At 43.4% G+C, this 13675-nt stretch overlaps 1 protein-coding gene across 1 annotated transcript in view; it reads left to right on the top strand.

Moving 5' to 3' along the window:
* LOC118393191 (bone morphogenetic protein 1-like) overlaps nucleotides 1–13088 on the top strand; it is a 57476-nt gene extending 44388 nt beyond the window's left edge. The window contains exons 9-20 of the mRNA XM_035785609.2: nucleotides 434–536; nucleotides 746–862; nucleotides 1802–1947; nucleotides 2106–2301; nucleotides 2634–2759; nucleotides 3500–3660; nucleotides 3888–4068; nucleotides 4237–4362; nucleotides 4791–4918; nucleotides 5360–5573; nucleotides 6971–7221; nucleotides 8111–13088. Coding sequence (XP_035641502.1) covers nucleotides 434–536; nucleotides 746–862; nucleotides 1802–1947; nucleotides 2106–2301; nucleotides 2634–2759; nucleotides 3500–3660; nucleotides 3888–4068; nucleotides 4237–4362; nucleotides 4791–4918; nucleotides 5360–5573; nucleotides 6971–7221; nucleotides 8111–8245 — 1884 coding nt within the window. The 3' untranslated portion in view covers nucleotides 8246–13088. The remainder of the gene's footprint in view (nucleotides 1–433; nucleotides 537–745; nucleotides 863–1801; nucleotides 1948–2105; nucleotides 2302–2633; nucleotides 2760–3499; nucleotides 3661–3887; nucleotides 4069–4236; nucleotides 4363–4790; nucleotides 4919–5359; nucleotides 5574–6970; nucleotides 7222–8110) is intronic.
* Nucleotides 13089–13675: the final 587 nt, after the last annotated feature.

Raw genomic sequence — 13675 nt, 5'->3', positions numbered from 1 at the left:
GTAACCGACTGAACGGGAAGGTACAGGTATGAATATAACTACAGTTCCCTGAAGGCGGAAATGAGGTATAACATATTTTGGCCACATGCCGTCAGGGAGTTTGGGATCACTGAAGAGCAGTACTGAATTGAGAAATTAATGTGAGTATTATTGCCAGGAAGGTAGGGCTTCCGAGGGCGGGCTCGGCATTCATTGGCCCGTTGGGTGTGATTTCAATTTTCTTCAGGTGAATATGATTGGTTGTTGACTCCCCACAGTATGTTATACCTCATTCCCTCCTTCAGGGAACAGTAGTTATATTCATAACTAAGTTTTTCTAAGGATGATAAAATCTTGATTTTAAAGTCAGCACTGGATTTTTGTTTTCTTCTCATGTTGAAACTGTTTGGACTGTATTTTGTTCATTAATCATCATGCTCTCTTGGTTATTAAGATCATTCTGAACTTCACCTCCATGGATCTGTACAGGAGTCACCTGTGTTGGTATGACCATGTTGAGATCAGAGATGGATACTCCAGGAAAGCCCCTCTGAAAGGTTAGGATTTAAGAATGTCTTAGTCCCATACATGCACTATACACTATGGTAAAGTGATGCTGAAAATAAACTTAAATGTAACACAAGGGTGTCTGGACAAAAAGGTAGTTCTGAGTGTAATAAGGTGTGTGTGTGTGTGTGTGTGTGTGTGTGTGTGTGTGTGTGTGTGTGTGTGTGTGTGTGTGTGTGTGTGTGTGTGTGTGTTCCAGGTCGTTTCTGTGGGGATAAGCTGCCTGAACCAATCATCTCCACCGACAGCCGCCTATGGATCGAGTTCCGCAGCAGCAGTAACTGGGTGGGGAAGGGCTTCTCCGCTGTGTATGAAGGTAAGGCCAGAGCCCAATCCCCAGCAGCCCCACAACAACTCAGCTGACTGACTGGCCACAACAGTCACAGAGTGAATAACATGCCTGAAAGCAGCTCAGTGATTCTGTCAAATCCCCAAGTCTGACTGCCTCCATGCTGATGTATCCAGCACATCAGCATGGCTCATTGTAACATTGTATCCAAACTGTAAAGTTGGGTTGGGCAAACTTTATGGCTCGAGGGCCACATCAGGATTTTGAAATTCAACGGAGGTGACGCATTTTTTGGGGGACCAAATTGTTCGTTAAAATCAATTTGCGGGGGCCTCCTGAGTGGCGCAGGGGTTTAAGGTACTGCATCACAATGCTTGAGGTGTCACTACAGACCCGGGTTTGATCCCAGGCTGTGTAACAGCTGGCCGTGACTGGAAGACCCATGAGGCGGCGCACAATTGGCCCAGCGTCGTCTGAGTTAGGAGAGGGTTTGGCAGGTTGAGATTTCCTTGTCCCATCGCGCTCTAGTGACTCCTGTGGCGGGCTGGGCGCATGCACACTGACTAGGACACCAGGTGTACAGTGTTTCCTCTGAAACATTGGTGCGGCTGGCTTCCAGGTTAAGCGGACATTGTGTCAAGAAGCAGTGCGACTTGGCTGGGTCGTGTTTTGGAGGACGCATAGGTCTCGACCTTCTCCTCTCCCGAGTCCATACAGAAGTTGCAGCGATGCGACAAGATTGTAACTAACAATTTTATACCATGAAAAATGGGTAAATTGAAGTGCCCGACGAGCCGGCTATGGCCCGTGGGCCATACTTCATCCCCCCCTTGCTGTAGAGCATGGTGTATTGAATATAGGAACCATTTAATTTAATCCACATTATGAAATCCATCAACCCATTGAAAGAAATGTGATGATGATGATAGATGGCTATGACGTCACTGCATGTTCTCTGCCATTCAGCCATCTGTGGAGGGGAGGTGAAGAAGGATATCGGACAGATCCAGTCTCCTAACTACCCAGACGACTATCGGCCCAACAAGGTGTGCATATGGAAGATCAGTGTGTCTCAGGGCTACCACGTCGGCCTGACCTTCCAGTCCTTTGAGGTAAGAGATACGGGCCTCTACTTGTTCCTTTCACCCCCTTTATCCATTATCACATTTTTCCATACCACTACATCATTATCCTCTGCAACCTTTGTGTATGAGGAATGAAAATGACTTGGATGTTCTAACCCTGTCCCTTTTACCCATCCCTTCCTTAGATTGAGAGGCATGACAGCTGTGCCTATGACTACCTGGAGGTGAGGGATGGGAACTCCGAGAACAGCCCACTGGTGGGACGCTTCTGTGGTTACGACAAGCCAGATGACATTAAGACCAGTTCCAACCAGCTCTGGATGAAGTTTGTGTCTGATGGCTCTGTCAATAAGGCTGGCTTCGCTGCCAACTTTTTCAAAGGTCAGATCTCAAGGGTTTTGTACTATATAAATAAACACCCAGAGAGTCCTTGCTGATTGCATATGCCCTTGTTGTAGAAATTACCAGCCTAAGTTTCATAGTAATGAATCTCTCAGCATCATGCCATTACAAGGTGACATTTTGAGTATTTTGATAATTCTGTCATGATTGGTTGTGTTAAATTATATATAATTCAGGAGAGACAATTTCATCATTCATCATTTTGTGACCTTTTAATGTTTATCTTTGGTTTAGTTTTGGTGCACTTGTAGGCTGTTGAGTTGTGAGGCTATGTAAAGGGCGCTAACCTGTTGTTGTTGCGCTGGTTGTAGAGATGGACGAGTGCTCCAAGCCAGACAATGGTCGCTGTGAGCAACGCTGTGTCAACACACTGGGCAGCTACAAGTGTGCCTGTGACCCGGGCTATGAGCTGGCTGCCGACAAGCGCAGCTGTGAGGGTGAGTACAGTAGAATACTGACCAGAGCCTGCTCAATAATGCCTCCTCTACTGCAGGTCACACAGTAATGCAGTTCAGTGCTGTTCTTTAGTCACTGCCCCCCAAATACACCAGTTGCCCCACATACAGTAGCTAGAAAAAATACCTCCAGAGATGTGTGTACTCAACAGTTCGTCATTTGGATTTATTGCCACCCAATGGGGTTGTAATTTGTTGCCCTCACCCTACCAAAATTCAACTCCAACTTCACAGGTAATCAGAGCCCAAAGCAAGTGTTGAAAACATCCTGACTATTACGACCATCATCTGTAAATTAGAAACAGACAGAAGTGCTGCTGATGCAAGGGTTTATTGTTTTACCTTTTCGTTTTCCAAACCTGACCACTGTCTGCCTCTAGAGGAGGAGTTCTGCTATGACATGTTCTTCAAACGTTGAAAAATTATCCAACTTAACCCTTTTGGGTGACATACATTTCTGCATGTTTAAGCTTTTGGTAAAAATATAGCAGGTTGTCTGTTAGAAAATGATCCTCAATTGTTAAATAATATCCAGCTTAACCTTTTTGGATGACATACATACATAAAATCCCACCAATATAGAAAGATGTTTTGCACAAATTGTCATTGATACACATTTTTATACACACCATTGTATCCTTATAACCATATGAAGTTTAGGCACATCTTAACCATTGTCCTGGTCTTCTCTCATATGGACATCTGTCTGTCTGTGTGTGTAGCTGCATGTGGAGGTTTCATCACCAAACTGAACGGCTCCATCACCAGTCCGGGCTGGCCTAGAGAGTACCCCCCCAACAAGAACTGTATCTGGCAGCTGGTGGCGCCCACACAGTACCGCATCACCCTGCTCTTTGACGTCTTTGAGACGGAGGGCAATGACGTGAGCACTGGGGTTATTATGACTGAGCACGGGTTGGGTTTGTTCTATCTCCGTGGGCCTTAATGGTGCCATCATGGATCTGTCCTCCTGTCTGTCATAGAGTACAGAATGTTGTCCTTATATTGTACTTTGTAATAGTATATATTCCTGTGCATCGTATTTGTGTACAAATTGTAATTGCATTCCCAAATATTTAATGTTTCATGACCTGATGCTTCTCTGTCCAGGTGTGTAAATATGACTATGTGGAGGTGCGCAGTGGGCTCTCAGCAGACTCAAGGCTACATGGGAAATTCTGTGGAGCAGAGAAACCTGAGGCCATCACCTCTCAGTACAACAACATGCGCATTGAGTTTAAGTCCGACAACACTGTCTCCAAGAAGGGATTCAAAGCTCAGTTCTTCTCAGGTGAGCCTTTGGCACTGTGTGTGTGTGTGTCTTTCCCTTCAAGAGTCTGTTTCTGTGTGTATGAGTGAAGGTTAATCAATTCGACCCCACAAGTGTGTTTGAGTGCTAATGGCAGGGTGGTAGTGTGGGAGAAACGTTCATGAAGGTAGTGTCCCTTTATGTCCCCAGACAAAGACGAGTGCTCCAAGGAGAATGGAGGCTGCCAACACGAGTGTGTCAACACCTTCGGAAGCTACAGCTGTCAGTGCCGCAGTGGCTTTATGCTGCACGAGAACAAACACGACTGCAAAGAAGGTACCGATCGGCCACCTGCACACTGAAACTGAGACCCACTGGCACATTGATTCTGGGTTTATGTATTTTATGTGGGTTGGAGCTCTGGAGGTTATTTTTAGGGGGATGACTTAACAGGAGGTTGGTGGCACCTTAATTGGGGAGATAATGGTTGGAGTGGAATAAGTGGAATGGTATCAAATGCAACAGTCACATGGTTTATGTGTTTGATGCCATTCCATTGGCTACATTCAAGACATTATTAGCTGTCCTCCCCTGAACAGCCTCCAGTGGATGCCTTCCTATTGCAATGATTGGAGGTGAGCAAGTACACACTCCCTTGTGCCAAATACCACAGTGCAGCTCCTGAGTGGAGTTTGAACATTGGCCTGTGTGGAGCAGTAATGATACAGGGGAGCGATGTTGATCTTGTGGATGTATTTTTGCAGCCGGCTGTGATCACGTTGTGAACAGTGTGACTGGCACTATCACAAGCCCCAATTGGCCAGATAAGTACCCCAGCAAGAAGGCATGCACCTGGGCACTCTCCACCACCGCAGGCCATCGCATCAAAATCGTATGTGTCCCCCTTCAACTCTCTCTACAGTCTTAACATACAGACTGCATGTGTGTGTAGGTATGGGTATGCATGTGTTTGTGGGAAGGGGGGTTTGGGTGAACTGTGGAAACCATTGAGGACTTTGCACTGTACCGTACTGAGCACCACAGCCTCTGCTTGATTGAAACAATCCCCTAACCACAAATGTTTCCCCCTTCTGTCACAATCATACCATTTTGTCTTAATCCATGGCAGACTGTACATATCTCAGCTTTTTGAATATGGTTAACTTGGCTTAGCCAATGAAAAGTGATGCTCTTTATTCCAATTGGTTTCTTAAGGTTATTACCCTGATAGGGAACCATTATATATCATACTCAGCTCTTCTAGCTTTTGTAAAACAGGCTGTATACCGGCCACCTTCTTTCCTTATTTCTTTCCCCTCATGCTTTGTCTCAGGCCTTCAATGCAATTGACATGGAGGCCCATCTAGAGTGTGCCTACGACCACATTGAGATCTACGACGGGCGCGACAGCAAAGCCCCCAGTCTGGGTCGCTTCTGTGGCACTAAGGAGCCTCCTCCCATCATGTCCAGCGCCAACAAGATGTTCATCCGCTTCTTCTCTGATAACTCTGTTCAGAAGAAGGGCTTCGAGGCCTCCCACACAGCAGGTACAGTGGGGCAAAAAAGTATTTAGTCAGCCACCAATTGTGCAAGTTCTCCCACTTAAAAAGATGAGAGGCCTGTAATTTTCATCGTAGGTACACTTCAACTATGACAGACAAAATGAGAAAAAAATCCAGAAAATCACATTGTAGGATTTTTAAGGAATTTATTTGCAAATTATGGTGGAAAATAAGTATTTGGTCAATAACAAAAGTTTCTCAATACTTTGTTATATACCCTTTGTTGGCAATGACAGAGGTCAAAAGTTTTCTGTAAGTCTTCACAAGGTTTTCACAAACTGTTGCTGGTATTTTGGCCCATTCCTCCATGCAGATCTCCTCTAGAACAGTGACGTTTTGGGGCTGTTGCTGGGAAACATGGACTTTCAACTCCTTCCAAAGATGTTCTATGGGGTTGAGATCTGGAGACTGGCTAGGCCACTCCAGGACCTTGAAATGCTTCTTACGAAGCCACTCCTTCATTGCCCGGGCGGTGTGTTTGGGATCATTGTCATGCTGAAAGACCCAGCCATGTTTCATCTTCAATGCCCTTGCTGATGGAAGGAGGTTTTCACTCAAAATCTCACGATACATGGCCCCATTCATTCTTTCCTTTACACGGATCAGTCGTCCTGGTCCCTTTGCAGAAAAACAGCCCCAAAGCATGATGTTTCCACCCCCATGCTTCACAGTAGGTATGGTGTTCTTTGGATGCAACTCAGCATTCTTTGTCCTCCAAACACGACGAGTTGAGTTTTTACCAAAAAGTTATATTTTGGTTTCATCTGACCATTTGACATTCTCCCAATCTTCTTCTGGATCATCCAAATGCTCTCTAGCAAACTTCAGACGGGCCTGGACATGTATTGGCTTAAGCAGGGGGACACGTCTGGCACTGCAGGATTTGAGTCCCTGGCGGCATAGTGTGTTACTGATGGTAGGCTTTGTTACTTTGGTCCCAGCTCTCTGCAGGTCAATCACTAGGTCCCCCCGTGTGGTTCTGGGATTTTTGCTCACCGTTCTTGTGATCATTTTGACCCCACGGGGTGAGATCTTGCGAGGAGCCCCAGATCGAGTGATATTATCAGTGGTCTTGTATGTCTTCCATTCCCTAATAATTGCATTAAAAATCCTACAATGTGATTTTCTGGAAAAAAAAGTCAAATTGTCTGTCATAGTTGAAGTGTACCTATGATGAAAATTACAGGCCTCTCATCTTTTTAAGTAGGAGAACTTGCACAATTGGTGGCTGACTAAATACTTTTTTGCACCACTGTATATTACTACCATCACAACTTAGACTCTAGCCCGCTTTGTGAATAGAAATACTGCAGTGGTTTCTCATAAATTGTCATTGGTTAGTTCCTTCTAAATTATGTCTATGGTGTTTATTTTATCTCCAGAGTGTGGAGGTCGTCTCAAGGCTGAGGTCAAGACCAAAGACCTGTACTCCCATGCTCAATTTGGTGACAATAACTACCCCGGTGCATCTGACTGTCAGTGGGTGATCGCTGCTGAGAAAGGCTATGGGGTGGAGCTCATCTTCCAGACCTTTGAAATCGAGGAGGAGGCTGACTGTGGCTACGACTACATGGAGCTCTTTGATGGTGCTGACACCAAGTCCCCAAGGCTAGGACGCTACTGTGGCTCTGGGGTAAACTCATTGATAACCTCATCTATTGAAAGACTTTTTCTGGCCAAAGTAATTTCTAGCACCAACAGTATACTGTGATAATATAATTTCATACTATAATTTTTCTCTCGTTCAGGTCTAGTTTTATTGAACGACTGCAGCTGTGTTAAAACAACACTTTCAGAAGCAGTGTAAAATTACCTCTGCAGTCGAATAACCTTTTATACTGTGTGTCTGTGTTTGAGCGTTAAAGAATGGCCCCAGTGTTGTAAAGATTTCCACTCCGCTCTCCAGCTTTAATCACTTTGTTAAAGTTGATGTGTTCCTCTGGGTTGGACAATATTGCTTCAGTAGCAGCTGAGCTCAATAAGAGCGGGCCCTGGCTGGCTTGTGATAGGCTATCATGGTCTCCAGCACTGAGCTATAACTGAGAATGAATCAGTGCTGAGGCTACAGTGGGTGGGGGGGTAGCTGGAACAATGAGGCCACTGGGGAGTTGAAACGTTAGCTCCATAGGCCATGGAACACCCTTGATTTAATTTAACATACTTAATAATAAGCCTGTCTCTCTAGCTACTTTACTGATGCCTGGTACTGTAAATCAGTTCTAGCAGGAGCTGGAGGGCACATAATGCTCACAGTACCAAAATTACCACTTCCTCCATCAAGTCATTTTTAGACATGTTGGACTAAACTGCAAACTGAGATTGTAAAGTAAGGTGGAAAGCTCATTATGGGTTTTATTGGAGAATAAGTTGTTCACGCCAACAGCCCTACCCCTCCCTTACGCTACAGTTCCCTCAGTCTATATCTGTGAGATATCATTTGGTTTTAATTAAAGTGCAGTCAGAGTGCCAGAAACCGACAGCCGTTAACTCAATCTGTGTGTTTTTTTACTCTGTTCCCCCAGCCTCCTGAGGAGATCTACTCTGCCGGCGACTCCATTGTAATCAAGTTCCGCTCTGACGACACCATCAACAAGAAAGGCTTCCATGTCCGCTACACCAGCACTAAGTTCCAGGACACACTGCATTCGCGCAAGTGACCAGCGGGGGCCGGAAAGGGCCGGGTGGGGAAGAGGGGCAAGCGGAGGGGCCCACAGGGGAGGCGCCAGCCTGACACTCGGAAACCTTCGGCCACCAAGATCATTCAGAAACGACAGAACAGCCGCAAGAGCACCAACCGCACCTCAGTCCCCAGGGCTCCAGCTCCCGACAGACTGTGAGGAGTAAAGCCATTCTGCAGTAGACCTTGTTTTTACCTTTTTTATGGTTATGATTGGGGTGGGTGGGTGGATATTCGGTTTAGGCGGATTCAGGGGGAAAGTTTATCTACCCCCAGGTTTTTTATTTTATTTTAAAAACAAATGCCTCCTAATGAGAGCTAAATGAACAACAGTGGATTCTCAGGACCTGTAGGAAAGCAGGCATCAGCTGGACAGATCCCTGCTTTTGTCAGGCCAGCTCACCATGCCAGGGGGAAAGAAGGAGAAGAGGAGGAGACCGGAGGGAGTTCCAGAGGGATTAGCCAAGCCCAACCTCCCGGCCGCAATCCTCCGGAATACTAGAGCTCCTCTCCTCACATTCCCATCCCTATTGTTCAAGGATTCCAATCCATAAGAGGATTAGAGGAATACCTTTGACTTGAGGTTTTGATACTGTATGTCAGAGTTGCAAGTGTAATTGGAATTGTCCTGGCAACCAGTACAGGATTCTCATTATTACCATTAACAAGGAAATTAAGGAAGCAGTTATTTAATAAATCAAATCTGGTTGGTAATTGCTTGCCCATTGAGGGGCTATTGCTGTACCTCTCTGTGTAATTGTAATGAGTATGATTATTCAAAGGGAAGTGACATGCTTTCCTCAACTCAAATCAATAAGCACTTTACAGTGAATTGTTCCAAATCATGAACTAATGAGATTTTGTCAAATGCAAGTTCACAGATTTTTTTTTAATGCATTATTATGCAAATCACTTCTATTCCCTGATTATTTTTTCATTGCTCCATTTAGTTTCTCAGGCGTGCTGGAGATCTGTTTGTACCCTGTAACATTGGGGAATAAAGATGTGGTTTCTGTTTCAGTGTTGATCTACAGGTTTAATGTGCAGGATTTTCTCCCACTAGACTACAACTCTCCATAGATAGTACAATATCCAGGTGCAAGCCAGAGCCTCCTTTATTGTAATAAAAGGCTCTGGGTGCTGGCAAGTCTGAGTAGTCATTGTCATAGCAACCATTACACAATATAATCATCTGTTTATGGTGGAGCACTGCAGAAGTCCGTGCTAGTATGAAAGTGTTGGTATTTTGCAGCAAGACTGATGTTGAATACATGTCAATGACTGTTATCCCACTCTATTTTCAGGTTATTTTTCATTTGACTGACAATTCCAGCTGTGTCACTTAATGTCTTTGCCTTTTATAACCAATCAATGCAGATGTTTAGCATGGTTGGATTTGTAAAAACCAATGGATGTGCTTGTGATAACAAAGTAAGTGCTGTGTGCTTGTATGCTGCCATATGCTCCTGTCTCTTTTCAGCTGTCTGTGTTTAGCATGTGCTGGTTAGGTGAGAGTCCTGGGCACTGTAGAGAGAGAATACTTCCACAGGAGTCAGAACTGATTATTTTCTAATAGCCTGAAGCACATTGGTCTGAGACTGCCAAGCTCCACAAACCAATGAAGACCAAGCATTTTCAGTTATTCAATCGCACACTCTTAGCCCCCCAAAAAGGCTAACCATTTCATCTTCTGAAATGATTTCCTGGGTTTAGTTTGAGTTTCAGGCTATATTTGGTTTCAACATATCTGTAATAATGATGACCTGTGAACATATCCAGTGACCTCTGACATAATGGTTCAGCCACTGTTTTGCTCTGTACAATACTGCCTTATTATTCATGTTGCATGAGTGATAATGTTATCAAGCAATAATCCTCAGGGTGGCACCAAATAGACTGTGAGCTCACACTAGCTGTGCTCACTGGAAACCAAATCTGTACATTTAACAGTAACAAATAGCATAGCCTGTCTTTGTGCATTTTAAATCTGCTAATATGAAAAGTATTTCTGTATTTTTTTTTCTTGCTCAGCAGGAAATACATGGTTCTGTTCAGTAAAATTAAAAAGCAATTATTCTTGGAATCCATTTAATTAACTAAATATTATATTCTCTGCCATGGTTGATGGACAGTAATTACAAGTTCTGAAATGATCACATCAGCTTGTTTCATACAGCTCTAGTAGGATATATAAGCACAGACATCTAATCATATTCTATATTGAGCTCGCAAGTGGTGCAGCGGTCTAAGGCACTGCAATTCAGTGTGTCACTACAGTCCCTGGTTTGAATCCAGGCTCTATCACATCCGGCCGTGATTGGGAGTCTCATAGGGAGGCGCACAATTGGCCCAGCGTTGGCCAAGGTTTGGCCGGGATAGGCCATCATTGTAAATAAGAATTTGTTCTTAACTTGACTTGCCTAGTTAAAAGGTACAAAACAATGTTGAACATAAGCTGTCAGGGTGATGTGTGCTTTAGGGCTGTATTGAATCGCTTTACAGATATGCAATAGAAATGTAAAGGTCATTTAAGATTGAGCCGACATATGCAGTGTTTACAGTGAATGCAGCCTCCGCTAAAGCGGGAACATTGTCTTTCAATTTTAATTGCGCTGTAAAGCTGAACTTCCGCTGTCTGGATTGAATAGAGACACTCGTCATCAGACAGTAGGTGGCTTGTGGATATCTATGTCAATAACAGTTCTTTGTTTGCCTAATGATTTACATGAAAAATGAATTGCGCTCGAGCGATTTGTCATTAATTATTTACTGTCACCAGAGGAGAAGACATGTCCCAGCTGTCACAATCGGCTTAGTGTGACACTCGAATTCACTGAGCGTCACACTAAACTGATTGTGACATCTCTCTTAGTATCTCTGCTCCCCTGAGATATGGTGTTACCAAGCAAAATCGGAGGCAAGGGCTGCAGGACAAGGACACACACAAGTGTGATTGTAAAAACTGGAGCCGTAGTTAAGGGCAGTATACTTGCAAACAAAAACAATCAAAATAACAGTGAAATAACATCTGTTTTGAATGTTTGCCCTTCAAGAACATCTATAATTTCCTCAGAGTAAGTGGGTAGTGCATTAGAGGTGCATTTGAAATGTGCCTTAGAACCTTAGATGGTTATATGCAACATAAACCTATATCATTTCAAGTATCACTCTTAAATGAGTTTGAAATGAAGGGAATTAAAAGAACCACTTTTTTTCTTCCTCCATCTCTCATACCTTTTTTATTTAATGCTTACAGCAACAGGTCTACACACAATGTACTGAAGTGTTACAGATTCCACAATAGACATAAGGTCAATTCCAATTGAGCAGACGTGGAATGTTTACAGTGAATGCAGTCGCCATTAAAGGTGGAATATTGGCTGTAAAATTCCATCACGCTGGAAAGCTGAAAAATCCGCAATGTGGATTGATTAGAGTCCAGTTACAGATTCGTCATGTAGGCCAACTTAAAAACATTATTTAAGCAATAATAACATGAGGCCCTGTGTTATGACATTTTTATCATGGCTGTGACCTGGTCATTCGCCTCATGGCATAGACTAGTGTTGTGCGGTCTAGCTGTTTGTTCACTCACACCCTCCCACAATTGCTGATAGCCTAACCCCTCCGTAACCACTAGACTATATGATTAAGTGAAAATCTGAGGCCCGCACCTGCAAATATATAAAATACACTGTAGTCTACAGTCAAAGACTGCAGAATGTTGTTTTTTTGCCAAATTTGGAAATGTTCCTGCTTATAATTTCCGACATTTTGGGAGGTTATTTCGAGAGTTTTTGACTAAGGCTCTATCTGCATTTTTGTCACATTTGAGTTACAGACAAAGCCTTGTTTTGTTAAAAATGGTCTCTAGTTATATAATACTCTAAATAACCCCAATTGATGTTGATAAACCAATGAGGGTTTGGACCTTTAAAGCCAATTATCTCAGAATCATCGTTTTGTAGATATAAACTTACAGTCCCAAGCTCCCCTGAATGAGATGTTAGCTCCCCTAAATGCAACAGAAGTCAAACTTTGGGGGGGGGGGCTTTAAAAATATGCGAATTTAACCATTCTTTAAAATGTAGTGGTAAATGCACTACATGACCAAACGTATGTGGACACCTGCTCGTCGAACAACTTCCAAAATCATGAGCATTAATATGGAGTTGGTCCCCCTTTGCTGCTATAACAGCCTCCACTCTTCTGGGAAGTGTGATTCATCACTCCAGAGAATGTGTTTCCATTGCTCCAAAGTCCAGTTGCGGTGAGCTTTACAACACTCCAGCCGACGCATGGCATAGCATGTGTTGATCTTAGGCTTGTGTACAGCTGCTCGGCCATGGAAACCAATTAACAGTTATTGTGCTGACGTTGCTTCCAGAGGGAGTTTGGAACTCTGTAGTGAGTGTTACAACCAGAGGACAATTTTTATGCGCTTCGGCACTCGGCGGTCCCATTCTGTGAGCTTGTGTGGCCTACCACTTTGAGGCTGAGTCTAGTTTCTCCTAGGTGTTTCCACTTCACAATAACAGCGTTTATAGTTAAATGGGGCAGCTATAGCAGGGCAGAAATTTAACCAACTGACTTGTTGGAAAGGTGGCTTCCTATGAAGGTGTGATTGAAAGTCACTGAGCTCTTCAGTATGGACATTCTACTGCAATGTTTGTCTATAGAGATTGCATGGCTGTGTGCTCGATTTTATACACCTGCCAGCAACAGGTGTGGCTGAAATAGCCGAATCCACCATACTTTTGTGTATATATAGTGTATGTTTTACATTGGTAAATATGAAAATAAAAGCTTCTAAATTAAACGAACACCCCCACTTCTCTGTTATGGATTAAGCCATGTATTTCTATGTAGAGCACTGTACACTCAGTAGTGTTGAATTTCAGCCTCAACTGAGCTCTTTATGCATACATTTTCCTCTGTACTTCCTAATTGTTGCTATTTGTTTTCCATGCGTCCTTGACAAAAAATAACATATGCCTTTATTGCAATGCATTAGATTTATCTGTTGATTTATCATTGTTTGTTTTAGTCAGTCCGTTGTTTAGAGCGCTCATTGCTTTTTTTCCCAGGCCTGCGAGGGTACTGTTGTTCTTCGTGCCATACTTGGCCAGTAGTAGACCATTTATTTACCTTTTATTTTACGTTTTTTTTAATCAATATTTTGTTTTCTTTCCTTGATCAGCTGATGATGGTCGACAATATCACTAGGTAACTATTACTGTACCAACTATCCATAGTTGGTACAGGGTTTAAATTCAGTGTCCTAATTCAATTGTTAAATGCTCAATAATGACAAATAACATTAATGTAAGGAAAGGTAATATTCTATATCACATGATCTGTGAAGACGCCGAGCATTAACTCTTGAATTATGGACAACTCATGAACTAGG

Source organism: Oncorhynchus keta, chromosome 14 (genome assembly GCF_023373465.1).
Source record: "Oncorhynchus keta strain PuntledgeMale-10-30-2019 chromosome 14, Oket_V2, whole genome shotgun sequence".
Taxonomy (NCBI): Eukaryota; Metazoa; Chordata; class Actinopteri; order Salmoniformes; family Salmonidae; genus Oncorhynchus; species Oncorhynchus keta.
This window is presented reverse-complemented; position numbering and strand designations above follow the sequence as displayed.